General features: G+C 30.0%; 1 protein-coding gene across 5 annotated transcripts in view; it reads right to left on the reverse strand.

Moving 5' to 3' along the window:
- Positions 1-219: 219 nt before the first annotated feature.
- LOC142330135 (abl interactor 2-like) overlaps positions 220-20725 on the reverse strand; it is a 59051-nt gene continuing 38545 nt past the window's right edge. For all 5 annotated transcript variants that reach the window (XM_075375227.1, XM_075375226.1, XM_075375228.1 and 2 more), the window contains 6 exons: positions 20283-20430; positions 18865-19109; positions 16593-16800; positions 11807-12142; positions 9972-10192; positions 220-7241 (listed from right to left, as the gene is read on the reverse strand). In XM_075375227.1, the coding sequence (XP_075231342.1) occupies positions 10029-10192; positions 11807-12142; positions 16593-16800; positions 18865-19109; positions 20283-20430 (1101 nt within the window). In that variant the 3' untranslated portion in view covers positions 220-7241; positions 9972-10028. The remainder of the gene's footprint in view (positions 7242-9971; positions 10193-11806; positions 12143-16592; positions 16801-18864; positions 19110-20282; positions 20431-20725) is intronic.

Consider the following 20725-nt stretch of genomic DNA (forward strand, 5'->3'; position numbering starts at 1 on the left):
TCAACTGCAATAACGAAAGTAAAATGTAACAGAAATTTTAGGAAAATGTCTTTAATACTTAAAAAAATTTCATTGTGAACAGGTTTTATTCCTTAAAAACACCATAAATATGAATTAATTATAATTTTAATTCTATGAATAATTCTTATAAGTTACAATAAAATGTATAAGTTATTTTTAATATATTAACAATAAAAATAATAAAATATGTAATACAAAGGTCTCAATTTTTTAAAATAAAATACAATACATTATATATATTAAAAAAAAAAAACAATATCAATGTAAATAAGGTTTCATTGGCATAAGAAATGTTATATTAGATTGGAAATAATCCTTTCTGTGACACATCAAATCATACAATATAATTAATCAATTTTCTGAAGGACTAACACATAATATTGTCAACACCTAATTATCTCTTATCAAATATCTCTAAGGAATTTATAAAAAATTTTCTCCCCTTAGAATAGTTTAGTTTTTTCTTCTTTCTTGATTCATCGCTTAAAATATAATTATATAATATATTGTTATATTAAATAATATTATAAATAATTAATTATTGCTTAAAATATAATTAAATATAACGTGTATACATTATATTTTTGAAATAAACATGATAAGATTATAGAAGAGGCCATACAATTTTATAAATTGTACAGTTTATAAATTCAATAGTTTTATTAGTTTTACCAGCATAAGTCTGTTTTCATTTAGCTTTATTGCCCGAGATGATATATTTATAGGCTTACCAGTCGTCCCGCTTTGATGATGAGGTCCCAGCATCCCAGCCAATTTGTCATTTTGTCCCAGTTACTTGATAAAATTTTAATTATACAATATATATTTTAAATATAATTTTATGTATATAATATCATTTTAAATGTACAAGAAATAAATATAGTGTAACCTCAGGCAAAATTGCAATTTGACAACTAAAATATCCCCTCTGTTACACTTCTGTTGCCAATCTAAATATTTTGTATCTAAATCAAAGTACTTTTAATGATGTCTATACCTAATTCAGTTAGCTTGTAGAATTCAAGACTGCGCACATAAGTGGTTAGAAGGCTGATTCACAAGCATCTCCTGAAAATCCTGGTATATATAAAAGAATCTATAAAACATTACTATTCAGCAACGACATGCTATTATATTTCACAAAAATTATAAATATATTTTAAATTTAAATAATGACATATTAAAAGATCAATATATATTCATTAAAATATTTTGTTAAAAATAGTTTATTGTTACGTAGTTTCCTTGAGTTTTTTTTTAAGAGTTTCAAAATTGTTAATTGTCCAACTAACAATAAAAGTTAACTAATATTTTACTGACTCCTGAAAGAAGGCAGCAACTTTTTCAGTAGTTGTTATGGGTGTAAGTCAGGACTTAAATGGCCATATCAACATCACTCAATCTTCTGATGAAAGCTATGGAAAACTAGAATTGTTTTTTCCCCAAGAATAATTAACTCGGCTTCAAATAAAGGGCAGGCAGGTAGGTTTCATAGTAAACAAGAAGATAGGGAAGAGAATAGAGTATTTCAAAATGCATAGCGATAGAATCATTGTAAGGATAAAGTCAAAACCTAAGCCGACAACGATCGGTTATATCTATATGACTACAAGTCCCTTGAGATGATGAGGTAGAGTGTACATACGAGGAAATATGTGATATATGAGTGTATATACATAGTTGGAGACTGGAATGCAAGCATTGGAAAAGGCAAGGAAGCAAATACTGTGGGTGAATACAGACTAGGAAAAAGGAATGAAAGAGGTGACCGACTTACAGAGTTTTGTACGATGTATAATTTAGTATTTCCCAACACCCAGTTTAAAAAGCAGAATAGAAGAATACACACAAGGAAAAAGCCAAGTAATAATGCAAGGTATCAGATAGATTATATCATGGTTAAACAAAGATTTAGAAATCAACTTGTTGACTGCAATGCTTATCCGGGAACAGACAGGATAAGCACCCTAAGTAGATTAGGGTTTAAAAACCTGAAGAAAAGGTGTCAGATGCATCGGTGGAATTTAGAGAAGCTTGAGGAAGAGTAGGTAAAGAAGATTTTTGGGAGGACATCACAAGGGGTCTGAGTAAAAAAAGTAAGGTAGAAAATATAGAAGAATGGGAGAATGTTAAAAAGGATTTCTTAAATCAGCAGTACCGAATTTAGACAGAACAAAGAGAACTACCCGAAAACCTTGGATATCAAAGAATATATTGCAGCTGATGGATGAACATAGAAAGTATAAGATTGCTAAAGATGAAGAAAGTAAAACGAACTATTGACAATAAAGAAATACTATAAACAGGAAGTGCAATTAGCAAAAGAAGAGTGGATTAAAGAAAAGTGTTCAGAAGTGAAAAGAGAAATGGTCATTGGTAAAATAGACAGAGCATACAGGAAAGTTAAGGAGAATTTTGTGGTATATAAATTAAATCTAATAATGTGTTAAACAAAGATGGTACAGATTTATAATACGAAAATAAAGGTAGATAGATGGGTGGAATATATTAAAGGGTTATATGGAGGAAATTAATTAGAAACTAGTGTTATAGAGGAAGAAGAGGAGATCGAAGAGGATGAAAAGGAAGATACAATACTGAGATCTGTATTTAAGAGAGATAGATTATACAAACTGGTGTGTAATATTTACGAAAAAGGGGAAGTTCTGTCAGACTTCAAAAAGTGTTATTGTCATGATACCAAAGAAAGCAGGAGCAGATAAATGTGAAGAATGCAGAACAATTAGCTTAATTATTGATGCATCAAAAATCTTAACTAGAATTCTGCACAGAAGAACTGAGGCAAGAGAGGAAAAAGTGTTAGGAAAAGACCAATTTGGTTTCAGGAAATGTATAGGGACAAGGGAAGCAATTTTAGCACTCAGATTAATAAGAGAAAGAAGACTAAAGGAAAACAAACCAACATAGTTGGCACTTATAGACTTAGAAAAGGCAACTGCCAATAGCAATGATAACATAACTGGAATAAAATATTTAGAATTTTAAAAAACTTAGGGTTCAAGTAGAGAGATAAAAGAACAATTGCTAACATTTACAGGAACCAAACTGCAACAGTAATAATCAAAGAATATAAGAAAGAAGCCGTAATAAAAAAGGGAGTCCAACAAGGATGTTCCCTATTCCTGTTACTTTTTAATCTTTACAAAGAACTAGTAGTTAATGATGTTAAAGAACAATTTAGATCAAGAGTAACAGTGCAAAATGAAAAGATAAAGATTATACAATTTGCTGATGACATAGTTTAAAGAGTAAATTCTTACAAAGAGTAAAACAGTATTTACAAGAAACAATGAATATGCTATGATGAAGTCCTACACAAGAACTACCGCATGTAAATAAACAAGAATAAAATGAAAGCAATGAAATATAGTAGAAATAATGTAGATGGACCACTGAGTATAAAAATAGGAAGGGAAAAGATTATGGAGGTAGAAGAATTTTGTAATTTTGAAAGTAGAATTACTAAAGATGGACAAAGCAGGACCAATATAAAATGCTGAATAGCACAGGCGAAACAAGCTTTCAGTCAGAAACATAATTTCCTTACATCAAAACGTCAGGAAAACATTTTTGAAAGTATATGTTTGGAGTGTAGCTTTATACGGAAGTGAAACTTGCACAATCGGAGAACCTGAGAAGAAAATATTAGAAATCCATAGTGCTGTCAGTATTAAGAGATACGAGAAGCTCAATTTTGTTTTCTATTACATGAGGGGGCTAGAATCAAAAAGACTCAGATAATTCAAAATTTGCAATATTTAGTTAGCAGTGGTTTCTTATAATGTTTTAGGCAAGGAATCCAAATTTACTGTTGGTTTGTATCAAAACTCAATCAATCAATAAAATCTATTTTAAAAGTAGGATATTAAAGAAAAGTAAAGAAGTAAAGTTAAGAAAAGGATTTTAAAGGAAAAGTAGGATTTTAAAGTCATAGTTAATTACAAAAGTCAGATAATCCAATGGATTATGTAGTTTTGATGCTAGCTGCTGTCCCACCAATCAGCTATTTGGAATTCAACATGATTTTGAGGTTATGTTTATTGTTTGCTCTAATGAATGTAATTAGCATTATTCTCTCCCTCCCTCTCTCTCTCTCCCTCTCCCACAATATGAAGATGGAACTAAATCTTAGACCAGTTGAAGGTCAGAGAAGTAGAAAAAGATTTTGGAAACCACAAAACTGGAAGAAAAATAAGCCAAAAGTTGCTAGGTAAGATCTAACAACTATGTTTTAAGGTTTTTTTCAACATTATAATCAAACATAAAGTCTCATATTATTTTTTATGGTTTTTACAGTTTTTCTTTTTTTGTTTAGCCTCCAGAACCACCGTCAGGATTACTTCAGAGAATGAATGAGGATGATATGTATGAGTGTAAATGAAGTGTAGTCTTGTATTGTCTCACATCCACCATTTCTGAGATGTGTGGTTAATTGAAACCCAACCACCAAAGAACACCAACATCCACGATTTAGTATTCAAATCCGTATAAAAGTGACTGCCTTTACTAGGATTTGAACCTTAGAACTTTTGACTTTGAAATCAGCTGATTTACGAAGACATGTTCACCACTAAACCAACCTGGTGGATTTATGGTTTTTACCTGATCTTAGTTTACTAAATATCTTAGTTTAGATACTTAACAAAATTATTTCACCTAATGTAATGGAATCCCTAACTTTTATCTAAAAATATAAGATAGGTATAACTACTACATGTAGTTTATGGTACCCTGAATAGCCTAAATACAGATAGTTAATGGCAGGTTAATGGTAGGTTCAGATGTCTGCAACTGAAAATGCGAGATGTATACACTTTTAACTTTTGTAAAATAGCTATTGCAAAAAAGCTGACAGTGCATAGCAAGCTCATTTCATTTTGAAGCACATTGAAATTCTCAACTGTAAATGAAGGACAATCGTAAAAACCAGAAAACCCAACATAATATGAATCTAAAGTTAGAACAATATATTTTAATACTATTTTTTTTTTTTAAATTATACTTCTTTTTAGTTCTCCCATTTAATTTATGATTTTGTATATTTCTTGAGCACAAATTTACAAAAAATATTTAAAATAATAAAAAGTCAGTCTCTTCTAGCCCGGAACTTTGTAAATTTTTATTTAGTTTGTAAACAGTATTGTTTTGGTTTGCAAACAGATTTTCTTTTTTAATATTTATTAATAAGCACATTCAAACCACAACTTGAAACATTAAGTTTGTTTTTTCTCCTCAAATTTATAAAACTTTTTCTGCTTTTTATTAATTAAAAACAGCCATACATAACAAAAATCCTTATTTTTCTATTGATAAAAAATTCTGTCTTTCTTTCTTACATACTGCAGCAAAATGAATATTAAACATATTATGATTTACACCAAAACAGTAAGTATGAGACTGCCTCATTACTACCTTATCAAATCTCCTTGTAATTGTACTATCAATTTTCACATCGAAAATCAACTGTTATTGGCGTGATTTCAATTGTTATTTCCCAACTTGTTCGTGTTTTGTTTACATTATGACGTCTTGAAGTGATGTTTTTGTTAAGGCTAAGGAGTTTAGCAATTTTGTAGAAAACATTCTAAATGAAAACAGTAGTGAAAAAAGTGATGTTTCGGATTCAGCAGAGTTGGATGTTATCAATAAATTTTTGGGAGAACAATTGGATTCAAATTTGTCTCGCTGCAAATTTGTGTTGTGTAATGAAAATTTGCAATGAGACAAATTAGCTTCACACAAAATCAAATTTTCAAATTTGCTTTACCAAGCTGTGTTCTGTGCATGGATAACTGGTACACATCACTGAAATTATACAGAATGGTTCTCGATCAAGGTACTTATGCTGTGGGAACCTTACAAATTAAAGGAAATACACCCCTAAAGATCTGAAGAAAATAAAATTGAAGAAAGATGAACTTTCATTTTCTAGTAAAAATTTGTTGTGTGTAAAGTGGCATGACCAGAAGATGGTAACAATGTTGTCCACACTTCATGCTCGTGTAGAGTACCAGGAGGTTATTCCTCAAACAGAAATAAAGAAGCCTAACCCTAAAATAGTATTAATACCTAATGTAATGGTTGACTATAATAAAAATATTAGTAGGTGTTGACAAGCGGGACCAAAAGTTATCATCTTTTCCTGTTATATGAAGTAGCGTGAAAGTACATAAAAAAAACTTTTATTTATCTTTTAGACTTGTGTTACACAACACCAAACTAATACATAGTATCGATGCTAAAAGAACAACTAAACAACATACAGACAATGTGTGAATTCAGGACCAATTTAGGAGAATAGATTTTGCAAAGTGTTCAGTTACTAGAATGCAATGAAGTGGGGGGCTGGCATCAGCATTCCATGATAATCCACTTCATCTTCAGGCAAAAAATTGGGGGTCACTTTATTCAAAAAATACCTTCTACAAGCAAGGCAAGACCATCAAGGTGTAAAGTGTGTAGTGCTCTCAAGGAAGAAGTGAATAGTGTACCGGTCTAGAAACTTGTTTTGAAGAATAACATACAAAAGTAAATTACTAAAACTGTAAATATACTTTGTAAATAATGTAAATAAAGTAGTTTGGAAACAAGTCTAAGTGCTACAAATTATAGTTATTAGAAAGAAAAAAAACCCAGTCCTGTGGGCTGGGAAATTTTAATTAAACTTGGATGGGAATGGGTTAAATGTTATTACAGTGAACAAATAATTATTTATAACAATGAAGGAATTATTAATTAATTAAAATTTTAAAATCTCCACCGTGAATTGCAAATCAACTGTCTTAATGCAAAGAAAGACTACACAACAAAGGGCTGAATGATTTATATGTGCGGATGTGACTTTTTTGAAAATGTTCACAAACAACAAACTTGCTTACTGTTGATCTATATCTAGATTAGGACCTTCAGATTTGTCTTTTATTATAAGTTCTAATTTGACAAGACATTGACAATATCATGCATTTAGTCCTTCAAACATTAACATAGGTGAAATACAACAAAGTTATAAATTATGGGATGCTGATAAAGCTAGATGGATAAAAACTAAACCCAATATTATTAATCGCGCCTAAATTACTAAATTAAATAAATATATAAAATAAATTCAAAATAGATTATAAAAATGTTTTCTATATCTCTCTATCCTCATTTACTATTCCCTTAACTACAGATCTAACTTGTGCATTTTGTTTCCTCTCCTGAAAAAAAAAAACCAATATAAGTAATAAAAAATTAAATATTGTACATTTTAATATCTCTAGATTTAAAAGTAAATAAACAAAAAAATGAAAGATAAGTAATCAGTTCCTCATATGTAACAGGATATGTAACTTATCACAAAGAGGAAGTGGTAGATCATAAATTTAAATAGAATAATAATAATAAAATTTAGACAAAATGAATTTCACAATGTAATCTGCAGTTGAATAAAATGCTTACCAACACTACAGTAAAATTCATTAATTTAAAACCAAATTTACCTCTATATAGTACAGAATCCTGCTATTGTTAGAATTCATTTAATTTAAACTCACACTCTACAAAATAAGAGAGATCGCTTGCAAAATTAAGTTCTCACTCGATATAAAAAATATATGCGTTGCAAAGTTTCTTGTAAAGAAAAGTTCTAGTAATTCAATAAGAAAAAAATATGCAAGCAATATTTACATAATAAATACATTATCTGTAATTAAAATGAACTAAACAGCCAGTAAAGTGAATAAAGTTAGTTACTACTGAGTAGTTTTAGCAATTAGTCAAAATGATGTAAATAAAAGGATGCTAAAACTACACACTAGTAAATAGTCTAACTTAGAATCACTTGGATAAACTTCTAGTTAGTAAGTAATTATAACTAGTTATTACATTTTCAATGAATCACACACATGTATACTGAAACATTCTGAAATGTTATGTCACTTTTGTTTGGTTGCTGCTTGACATGAAATAATCTTAATTTCATATCATTTACATTGTCGTCTTCAGTAAAGAAATGTCACAAATTGATATTTTACAGTAATTTCAAAATGTAATCTTCACCAAATGAAAAGGTAGAAGACAAAAGATAGATAGGGATTTGTTTGTAAAATTACTAAAAAATAAAATAGTATTCAGAAAGTGTAAGTTCCCAGGAGTGTGATATCGTCAAAGAAACAAACCTGGGAAATAGATCTATGCTACATGCATTTGGTAAAACTGGCAAAATTATAGAGATAAAAACTTTAAATAATATGAAATCTGCCATAAAGAACATCAAAATTAAAACAAATGAAAATCTGATGTTTTAGTAAAGTTCTGGGACGTTTGTTAGCTGTCTCGATGAAATAGCAGCACCGTATGTTTCACTTTTTATGGCAATAATTCAATTAAAAATTTTTTCTAACATTTTTAAAATGCAGTTACACCTAATCCAGTTTTCTTCATTCACTGTACACTTTCCTGTTACATATATTAAAGAACATCACCGTGACTGTTATTAAAAAAAAAACAAGCATTTGTTCTTCTGATCTAGTTGTTACTTAATTTAAAATCAAGTAAGGAATTTTTGTTCACTTTGTTTTTTAAACAGTTCCTATAAAAATTTGGTAAAAGCAAGTTGATATAATATCAACATGTAGCAGCACGAGCTCAGTTTCTAAAATGGCATCTATGCAACAGAAAGCATGCTCATTCTTAGAGTATGAGAAATGTTTAGCCGTTGTTACTGCAGTTTGAAACCGAACCACCAGACCACCAAAACATTCTAAAACGGTATTGACAGTTTAAAGACACTGGTTGTTTATGCAAAGGTAAAAACACCGGACACCTAAGCATTTTGGATAAAACAGTGGAGAGAGTCAGGGTGAGTTTCATTCATAGTCTAAAGAAGTCAACTCAACACATTAGTAGTAAACTTGATATTCCACAGCCAACTGTCTGGAAGATTTTGCGAACTCTAATACAACTAAAACCATACCATATAAAGTTATTATAAAAGTTATAATCAAAAGGCCTCAACAAATGATACAAATTTTGTAATGACATGTAGGAAACTATGGAGGATGACGATTTTGTTAACCATCTGGAATTTAGTAACAAGGTGACACTTCACTTGAATGAAAAGGTAAATCACCATAACATCACAATATGAAGTACTGAACAACCCAATTCTGTTGAACGTGAACGTAATTCCCCAAAACTTAATGTGTTTGCTGCAATTTTTGAAACAAAGATGTACGGACCGTTTTTTTCTCAGAGAATACTGTGATGGGTATTTCATACCTCAATATGATGCAGTTATGCTTGTTTCCTCAATTGAAAGATGATTCCAATAGCTTTGTATTCCAACAAGGTGGGGCTCCGCCTCACTGGCATGCTGAAGTACGAGGCTTCCTGAATGAAGAACTCCCACACCGCTGGATTGCGCGATGTACAGATGATGACTTAGTGCTCTTAAAATGGCCTCCTAGATCTCCTTATCTTATAGTTTGTGATTTTTTCCTTCGGGGGGTATGTGAAAGACTGTGTTTATGTGCCACCACACCTAACAACTTTGGTTAACTACACGCATTACAGTTGCATTTATGATCAACAATAGGGATATGTTAATGCCTATGTAGGCTGAACTGGATTACCACGTATGTATGTCGTGTGACAAATGGAAGCCATATTGAACATTTATGACGGCATGACTGAAACGTGGACAGTTACTGTTAATTTTATGTGTACTACTTTTTTAAATGCAGATTTTTAAAATCCAAATGAATCATTTGTAATCACCCTGTATAATTAAATGAATAAATTTACACCCAAAACTTTTTTTAATTACACTAGTAAAATAAACATTCAAACAGGCTACGCACACAATTCTTGAGTTTTACAATAGACTTAACAAAATAATTTTGTTTAAAACAACAATTATAATAAATAAGAAAAAAATGTATACTTACACTATATACTCATTAACATGTGAAAAAGATGAATTGCTCAAACTTATATATTAAAATTTAAACGCAAGGTTCAACATAATTTCCAGGAAACAATCCAGTAATTCCATCCATAACACCTTCCCACCACCCATCATCATTTTTCTTTAATACATATATAACAGCACTCTCTTGAAAGCTAAGTTCATCTTCTTTATCAGCATAGTAATCATAAATTGCCACCACTGTAAAAAAAAAAAAAAAATATTAATAAGATAAGGTGATTTATTCTTTACAGGTTTCACAGTATTTAAACAATCTTTGCATGCAGTCTAAAACTTGCTTACGCAAAGTATTCTTTAGCAAGAACAGATACAAAAGTTAAATTGGCTATACACAAAATCATGAAATTAAATGTGTAACATTACAAACTAAACACATATCACGTCATAAAATACAAATAATGATAGCATAAAAGTTTAGAGAGAACTTATATTATCATCAGAAACTGCTTACAGTTACATCATTTCACTGTTGAGCAACTTAAATCATAAATTAAGGAGATGTAGCATATTTATGTATAATGAAATAACTTTATTAGCAATAGGTTGAAAAAGATATATTTCTTAAAATTATTTTACTCTAATGTAGCTTCCGCTGATAATGGGTTCAACTACAAAGAAAGAAGATATGGTATTTTCTTACTATTATTTCACTCATCTCATCTCATAAAATGCATATCAAAAAAGAAGACCGATTACTTCTCAATAATGAATTAGATAAGACTAGGTCAGTTGAACAAGCAAAATTTCCAGCCACTTCTAGTTTAATAAACAGTTACTGAATAATAAGGTAATCCTCCAAAAGCATCCAGGATACTCGCAGAGATTTTGTTAAAACGGGTATTTTGTTAAATCTTGTTCATGAGGTGAGAAATGACAATAAAACTTATTGTACAATAGGTTTGCTAGATAACAATACCAACCTTCTATACGCAAAGACATAATTAAGCAAATTTATAAAATTCTTTTATCACAGTCTTGTTAAAAAACTGAATGATTTCAAATAGTAATATTTTCAAAAATCCTACTCTGTCCTGCTTGATCAAACCGTCATGTAATAGTTTTTAATAGAAGCAGCAGTTAACAAAATAAACCTTCAGTTAAACATTCATATAACTTTAAAAACAAATTTAAATGACAATAAATAGTCGTATTAATTGAAATGTAAAACTAATTAACAAAAATATGACACATAATAATTCTATTAATACTAATATTACACACAATGATCAGATGTCCTACTGTAAGCTAGTTTGTTTTTAGACCAAATGATGATAATTTCATAACTTGTTTTTTTTTTGACTCAGATTTAATGTAAAGTTCAAAATTAAACCACGATTCTTTTTTTTAAATTGTAATGTTCATTTTCACGTAATTTTTAATTTAGGTAGGATACATTTGGTAGGATTTTTACAGCCAAATGTCCCAAATTAAAGATGTGTGAATGCTTACTGTTCATTTATACAAAATGCCTGATATTAATTACCTTAAATGTACATATTAGAAAAGTTATATTGACACATTCAACCCTATGTAAGACAATGGCTATGCATATCAGCTTCAATGAATTACAGTGGCCAATCATCTGCCATCTTGGATTGTATCCTTTTTTATTCATTTGGGTAGAGTCCTTCTAATAAGTTTTATTACTTAAGTTTAATAATTTACTTCTCATTACTAATACCTTAAAATAAATATTTCATGGCTATATATGACTACACCTGCTCATTCATAAAAAATTAAGCATAAATATAAAAATAAAGACACCGGTTAAGAATACACCACAAAATAAAATACCTTTTTCAATATAATTCTTTGGAACCCAACCGGGTAAATCTGGTTCATCAGAAACAATAGCTAACCCTCGTGAACTAGATGCCGGTTGCCCGAATCTTGGATGCTGATCTTCTTCTGGAAGCGGTGGAGGTGGCAACGGTGGAGAGGATCGTGAAGAATGGTGATGAGGCAACGTATGATGATGATGGTGACTGGAAGTATGATGAACACCGGAATGTGGCAATGTACTTGTGCTATGTATTGGACGGTTATGATCCATACTTTCAGAGCCGATGCTACTGACTGTACTCGCTGGAACACCTGAATTATTGCTTAATGTCAATGGAGAAGGTGGTGCTGAAAAATGAATGGTAAACACTAAATTCAGAAAAAATTGAATTATACAATAATCAACAAACAAAAGATTAACGTAGTTATTGGAACACAAATCAACACTAACTTTCCTTCACTACTAACATGGCTAGAAAAAAAGGTGTGTGTCTGACTATTTTATAACTATATTTTAACTATTTTTGGGCAATCAAACTGATTTTTGTTGAATTCTTTAGTACTAAATACAAAAGGAGCATGGAGGCAATATAATTATATGAAAGCAATGGATTTATGTGTTATTTATAACATTAAATCCATCAATTGGAAATTCTACCGACATCCTTAATGGATCCAATCCAGTTATTTCTGCTTTGTGGCTATAATTTTTAGTTGTGTCTAGTAATAGGAAAAAGGTTATACTTAAAACCAGCCTATGAGGCTCAACGGAATAAAAATGCTGAAGAAAAAAGATGTCCATATATATGGAGGCCACTTGAATGCAGCTGCAACTGTCTACAATGGGTATCTCTCCTTATAGATAATAAATAAATAAATAAAATAACCTCACTGTGTCTTAATGTTTTCAAGAAAAAGATAACATTATAGCATGAGTTTGACCCACCAAAGATAACAAAAAATACAATAAATAAAATATGTTTGACCGATCAAACCAAAACAAATATACAGTAGATAACAATTTTTTTGCAAAAAACAAAACTTTACCAATATATAATCTATTTTTCAAATCTCAAAATATTTTAGATACGACACATGAGAAGTTATTTTAAGTTTTATCTTATCGACTCCAGAATGTAATGTATACTCTGTGAAGAAGTATCAAAATTATCTTTCAAACAAAAGATTAGAAGCCTTAATAAATATTTCATAAAGCATTCTAGAAAAAACAAATCATGAAGATAAAACAGTTTTACAACTTGCTTCAACTAGATTATTTATAATTGTCATAGATAACCCATAAAGATGATATGTGATTTGGTATATTACAAATTACTGAATTTATTGGATGTAATCAATGTTCTCATGTTTACACCTACAGTTAAATTTTGAGCTTGTTTTATTTACATTATATTTTGTAGGCATTTTTCCATCTACACTGGAGCCCAGAGGCATTCAATGCAGGAAACAGCTTTATCCACACTTCTGACCCTCTATACAATAGCTAGTCAATAAACCATAAAGATAATCTCATTCTTTCTCTAAACAACTTTTTCCTTAAGATATGTTTGTTATGCTAGGTTTATGCATAATCAGGCAGATGTAATCAACTTGACACAAGATATTAATCGAAAAATGGTATAGACATTCTCAATAAAAATGAGATACTATGGAGGGATTACTAGCAAAAATTAGTCAACCTGTTTTCCTTGTACACAGAACTGAATGTACTAAATGTATTTTATTTATTTTTTTTTTTGTCTTCAGTCATTTGACTGGTTTGATGCAGCTCTCCAAGATTCCCTATCTAGTGCCAGTCGTTTCATTTCAGTATACCCTCTACATCCTACATCCCCAACAATTTGTTTTTCATACTCCAAACGTGGCCAGCCTACACAATTTCTCCCTTCTACCTGTCCTTCCAATATTAAAGCGACTATTCCAGGATGCCTTCGTATGTGGCCTATAAGTCCGTCTCTTCTTTTAACTATATTTTTCCAAACGCTTCTTTCTTCATCTATTTGCCGCAATACCTCTTCATTTGTCACTTTATCCACTCATCTGATTTTTAACATTCTCCTATAGCACCACATTTCAAAAGCTTCTAATCTTTTCTTCTCAGATACTCCGATCGTCCAAGTTTCACTTCCACATAAAGTGCCACTCCAAACATACACTTTCAAAAATCTTTTCCTGACATTTAAATTAATTTTTGATGTAAACAAATGATATTTCTTACTGAAGGCTCGTTTAGCTTGTGCTATTCGGAACTTTATATCGCTCCTGCTTCATCCATCTTTAGTAATTCTACTTCCCAAATAACAAAATTCTTCTACCTCCATAATCTTTTATCCTCCTATTTTCACATTCAGCGGTCCATCTTTGTTATTTCTACTACATTTCAGTACTTTTGTTTTGTTCTTGTTTATTTTCATGCGATAGTTCTTGCGTAGGACTTCATCTATGCCGTTCATTGTTTCTTCTAAATCCTTTTTACTCTCTGCTAGAATTACTATATCATCAGCAAATCGTAGCATCTTTATCTTTTCACCTTGTACTGTTACTCCGAATCTAAATTGTTCTTTAACATCATTAACTGCTAGTTCCATGTAAAGATTAAAAAGTAACGGAGATAGGGAACATCCTTGTCGGACTCCCTTTCTTATTACGGCTTCTTTCTTATGTTCTTCAATTGTTAGTGTTGCTGTTTGGTTCCTGTACATGTTAGCAATTGTTCTTCTATCTCTGTATTTGAACCCTAATTTTTTTTAAATGCTGAACATTTTATTCCAGTCTACGTTATCGAATGCCTTTTCTAGGTCTATAAACGCCAAGTATGTCGGTTTGTTTTTCTTTAATCTTCCTTCTACTATTAATCTGAGGCATAAAATTGCTTCCCTTGTCCCTATACTTTTCCTGAAACCAAATTGGTCTAACACTTCTTCCACTCTCCTCTCAATTCTTCTGTATAAAATTCTAGTTAAGATTTTTGATGCATGACTAGTTAAACTAATTGTTCTCTATTCTTCACATTTATCTGCCCCTGCTTTCTTTGGTATCATGACTATAACACTTTTTTTGAAGTCTGACGGAAATTCCCCTTTTTCATAAATATTATGTATTTTATAACATACCAAATCCAATGAAATACAGATTATATTAAAACTTACTGCCACTCTCACCTTGATCACCACACGAACTAGGACTAATTAAAGAATATTAATGCTTTCAGAAAAAATAATTCTGATGGTATTCCTGTTCTTTACATGCATTTTCATTTACAACCATAACAAAAAAATTGGAGACGGTGTAAAACAACAAATCAGTGCACCCTTTCTATGGGCTATAATTAAATATGTATGTATAGTTTAATAAAATATCTGGTAACATGTATTAGTAGGTGTGGAAAAGTTTAAATAAAACAGACTTAGCAAGTCCTACAACACAAAGCTTGAAATTCGAATCCTATTTTCAACTAGTGTTAAGCAGGATATCTTAACATCAATTGTAAAAATAGTATAAATATATTATAAATTACTTTAAAAAGATATAACAAGTATTAAAATAATATCTAAAGTATTAAGCATACATCAAAACTAAGAAGAGTTGTACAGATTCAATAATTGTACATATCTACTTTATAATTTTTTTTACATAGTCTATATTAATTTAAAAGATCTGGGATGTAAGATTGTCAGTTTCTATCTGAAATTTTTAATTAATTTAAATTAATCACCCAACTTGTACTCGCTTCACATTAACGTAGTTTTTCAGGAACAAATCCACACACTACAATTTGAGAAATCTCTGGAAATTCCACGGCAAGAACATTACTCATGAAGCATCAATTACCTTAAACTTCTACATTTACTTCTTTGACAAGGTTAACGTACATCTCCTTGGAGGTCCTGGGTTCAAATATCGGTCAGGCATGCACTTTCAAACACTATAAAAATTGCAGTTTCATCTAATCCTCTGAAGCAATACCTAACAGTGGTCCTGGAGATGTAAAAAAAGGCTTTAGACTAAGTCTCCTACTCATTTTCTAAACTATCAACATTTTTACAACTGCCATTAACCCTTGTAATATCGGTGACTTAGTTTATACCTTTATTCGTTACTTTTGACCTGCAATGTCACACTGGATATCAAAAAAATTAAAATCATTTTGCATCAAAAAATCAAAATACAGATAGATTAGACTTCTTAACAGGCAGGAATATTTTACAATCACAAATGATCAATATTCAATCTGTCACAGAAAAACTATAACAAACAACTGATCAAACAAATGTTCAACAATTATGTACTGTTCTCTGCTATATTGTCTCTCTACTCAGTATCTAACTCTTACTTTTGATTCGATATCATATAACTTAATAAAATCAATCTAATTTATCAAATCATATTCTGGCAATGGAGCTCAGAAAATATGCTCTAATCAAAAAATTAGATCATACTTAATTAAATGAGGGCATTCAATTGTTGATACAAAAATTATTTTACAAGAATTATATTAACAAACAAATTAGCAGGAATCAATATTATGAACTTAAAAACAATTTTTATTCCATGAAAATATAAAGTTAGAAACATCAGTGGTAATATCAAATATAGAATATATGAAAATATTTCTGTAAGAATGCATCAGAAAAGGCAAAAATACATGTTTAGACTTGATTTAACATTAACTGCACAATATAGGGTATTAAAGCACTAATCTTTTTTTTTTCCCCATGTATAACATAATATCTTTCATTAGGGTAAATTAATCACCATAAAATTTAAAAATACATACGTGGCATTGAAGCATGATGATCTAATGTATTATACGAATTTGGTGGTGGAGGAGGTGGTGGAGTTTGTGGTAATGGATGAACCATTCCTACTTGTGGTGGTGGGGATGGTGCAGGTGCAGCTGTTGATGCCATGGGCAGTGTACTATATCCAACACCAGTGCGTCTCGGATGACCCAATGGATAATTTGGTGCATAATGACTAGGTACCTACAAATAAAAACCATTAATTATTTCAAACTATAATTTATTTTTTTAATTAATAAAATATTATACTATTTTCTATATTAAATTTTAGTAATATAATAGATAATAATTGTAAATAATAATAACACATTATGCAGAACACTCTTCTTTACCAGTCTGATTGAAATAACATCTAGACACAATATTGACTGGCCGATTAAATTAAGAAATATAACAAACTGGAAACAACATGATATCTTACTAATAAAATATAAATAATTTAAAATAAAAAATGTAGTTTCCTCATAAAATAACTTATTTATACCATTTAGAGTGTATTTTTAAACAACACACCATAATAAATTTTTGTTTTTGAGTGAACCAGAAAGGTTATTTCGAAGAAAAGAGTGAAAATCCCCTTATTAAATTTTTGCTGTATTACAAATAATGATTAGTTCTTAGTTTAAATGTTGTCTACTTGATGGATGACTAAACTCCTAATATGCTTAATTCTGATTTAGGCAGTTTAAAAGTTGTAACTGTTATGTCTGTCCGTACATAAGATTTGCAATCTGTTTTTTGCAGTTTTGGTGGCAAATAAGTAGAACATCTAATTAAATTAAATGAGTAGAACATAAAGATCATGAGAAAGGTTGAAGCTCTTTATGTTCTTGATCTTATAAGTATGCACCAAATGAAACAATCATGTTGTGAATTTCATAGAAGTTGAGTTTACAGATAAACAAATGGAGGTATCATTCATATAAGCAGATCTTGCTCCGGCATTGAAAGTGATTTAAGTGGTAATCAACACACAAAACTCGCATATTTTCAGATAGATCCCTAGGCGACTGACAGATGGCTGTACAAAATGCTGTTGGGAGTATTCGCTCATTCATCTTCCCTAGTTTAAAAAAATATGAATTTTTGGAGTACTCAATTATTAGGGATGCAACATGAGTATTATGTTAGCATCATGAGACTAAATCCCAGTTGTACCAAGACCAACCACAAGCAGCCTTCCCAAACAGACATAAAGCCTTAGATCAACACCCACAAAACCAACAATGGAAAAGATGTATCAAAAGTAAGAAAGAAAAGGATGGTGAGAAGAAATAATCTCATCATTTCAGTAGACCAGGATAGTTTACAGTCTTGCACAGAGCCTGAAAAATAGCAGTGTGTATTTTTTCAAAAAAGTAATTATTATTTCTATAAACATAAAATATTAAAAAAATACAGGAGCTGTAAAACAATATTTTCTTACTTCTTGGATTATTTGGTAAAAAGCAAACAATGCTGTAATAAAGATTATAAAATACTGTGTTGAATCATACAACCTACACCAAACAATACAAACAATTACCAACTGGATTATTCATCAACCAAAGTTCTACCAAAAATATTGACCTTTTGCTGGAGTATTATGCGATTAGTATTTTTTAAGGAACAAGATTTTTTTTAGAAGATTTTTAACACAGTTAAATGAAGAAATCCTTTTTTTTAATACAAAAATATCAAAAAGGATTATGATTGTCAGAACATAAATACAGAATGCAGCAACAAAACAAAATTTAAACTAAAACAAAATTTGTAAAAGTGCCAAAAAAGAAAAACTCATTAATAAACATGGAAACAAATATATAAAGTAATAAAAAAAGGTAGTAAAGAAATAAAAAAAAAAAAAACGAGAAAAAACCAGGATTGGTATAAAAGATTAATTTAGCAAAAAAAAAGTTTTTTTAATTTATATAACCAATATAATTTAAAAAAAAACAAAAGCATATTTATAACAAATAACTAGTAGTATACATGTATAAAGTGGAATAAACACCCCAGAGGGGGTGTCAGCTGATAGTCAACAGATAGGTAGTTCAACATCAAAGAAAACCAAAAAAAAAAAAAAAAAAAAAAAAAAAAAAAAAAAAAAAAAGAGAGAGAGAGAGAGAGAGCAAGTGTGTGTGTGTGTGTGTGTGTGTGTGTGTGTGTGTGTGTGTGTGTGCATACAAAGTTAAAAACAATTATAATAAATCACTATAAAAATATTGTTTTTTATTATTATTATTACTGTTGTCATTATTAATATACCTGAGGAGGAGCAACAGCAGGTGGTGTGCGATATTCTCTGCTCCCCTTACTTAAAGAACCAGTAGCACGAATAGCTGATGGAGGTGTAGGTGGTTTTGTAGTTGGTGCAGGGCCAACTATATTAGCACTTCCATGACCTCCTAATGTACCACTGCCTGCTAATGACTGTATTGATCCCTGACTAGAACCACGCACCTTTGACCTCGGAGTATTACTACGTACACCATGACCAATTTCATCCAAAGCTGCAAATTAAATAGAAAATAGTTTTTTTAAAAATAAAAACAAATGACAAATTTAAAAATTAATAACAATAATCAAATTTACCATAAGATCCTTGATAATAAAATAGAACTCTCATTTTAAAATTGTACTAGGTTGATTTAACTACGTTAAAGTCCAAATCTGAAACAATCAGTAAAAACCAATTTCAAATTATGAATCCAAAATGAATTATAATATTAACATACACAGTGCGATTATTAAACATGAGACAAATAACTTGAAATGAAATAAAAAACAAACATCTGAATATTATCTGCATTTTATACGTTCTGAATCAGTAAAGCAACTGGCATGAGCTAGCAAAGACCTCTGCCAAGTCTTTTTAAATCCCATATCAGATTTTGTTGAATGTGGTCAATTTTGTCAATGATATCCTTTCTGAAGAATAGGATGCATAATTGAGCATATCCATTTGTTTTCATGCCTAAAGCTCCTGGGCATTTCTTGTCCATTAACTTCATCTTAATTTTAAGTGATGTTGATTACTTCCATTAGTACCTTTAAGCCTATTTATAGGATAGTAATGAAAACGCAAAGTTTTGTCTTTTATCACAATCAAATTCAAACATTTTATTATTCCTAGGAGCTTTATGATTGATAAATCTTGTTATATCTCTTACTGTACAGAATCACAAACTTTAATGTGTAATAATTATAAAATCCCAAGAATCAAGCCATATTTAATAAACCATTCTGCACCAAAATTAAAACAACTTTGGAGTGCTATTTGCAGTTGTGACACTGGCTGTCAGTGCCTTAGAATTTTTTTAGTTAGAAAAAATTCAATAACTTTATTCAAACTTTGGTTACAAACTTTAAAATTAAAATATTTATTTATTTAATTTTTAACAGATTACTCAGATATAAAGGACTTTAATCCTGTGCAAGATATTCATTTTAATGAGAAATCACAGTTTATAACATCATATGCCAAGGAATTAATACAGAAAAAAGGACAAAATGTATAATAAAAGAATTTAAATGAATCATAACAAAAACAAGTCTAACTAAAATAACACATAGATTCTGTTTCATCTAAGAAAAATTAAATGTATAATGCATCAAATTCAAAATTTGCTCATAACTTTCTTTATCAAGAATAGATGAAATAAAAATTTAAAAAAATACTATACCATTATAATCAATTGGTTTACGGACATATTTTATTGGTTTTTCAGGATTAACTGGAGCAATTATCTTGTACTGTCGATTTGTAGTCTTATTAGCAGTTAACACACCAATTTCACGACGAGCAACTTTCTCTTTATGAATCATTACAGTCTGTAAATAAAAATTATACAATAAAAAGTAATAATTAAGTAAAAAAGAAAAAGATGTTCATATTTTTACAATAAATATTCTCATATACTAAAGTAAATTATTCATGCAATAACTCTTTTTAAGTTACAAAAATTATCAATAGAGGAACAGTTGTATTAATTCAATATACATATATGTTATGATTATCTTTTATGACCACATAGGAGTCCATTATCCAAGTCCGATGGGACTGTTTGGGCCTTGCAGTCCTCCCGGTACTTTTTCATATGTTCCCATCTTTGTGCCCTCTCTAGTG

This window comes from Lycorma delicatula, chromosome 9 (genome assembly GCF_047948215.1).
Source record: "Lycorma delicatula isolate Av1 chromosome 9, ASM4794821v1, whole genome shotgun sequence".
Taxonomy (NCBI): Eukaryota; Metazoa; Arthropoda; class Insecta; order Hemiptera; family Fulgoridae; genus Lycorma; species Lycorma delicatula.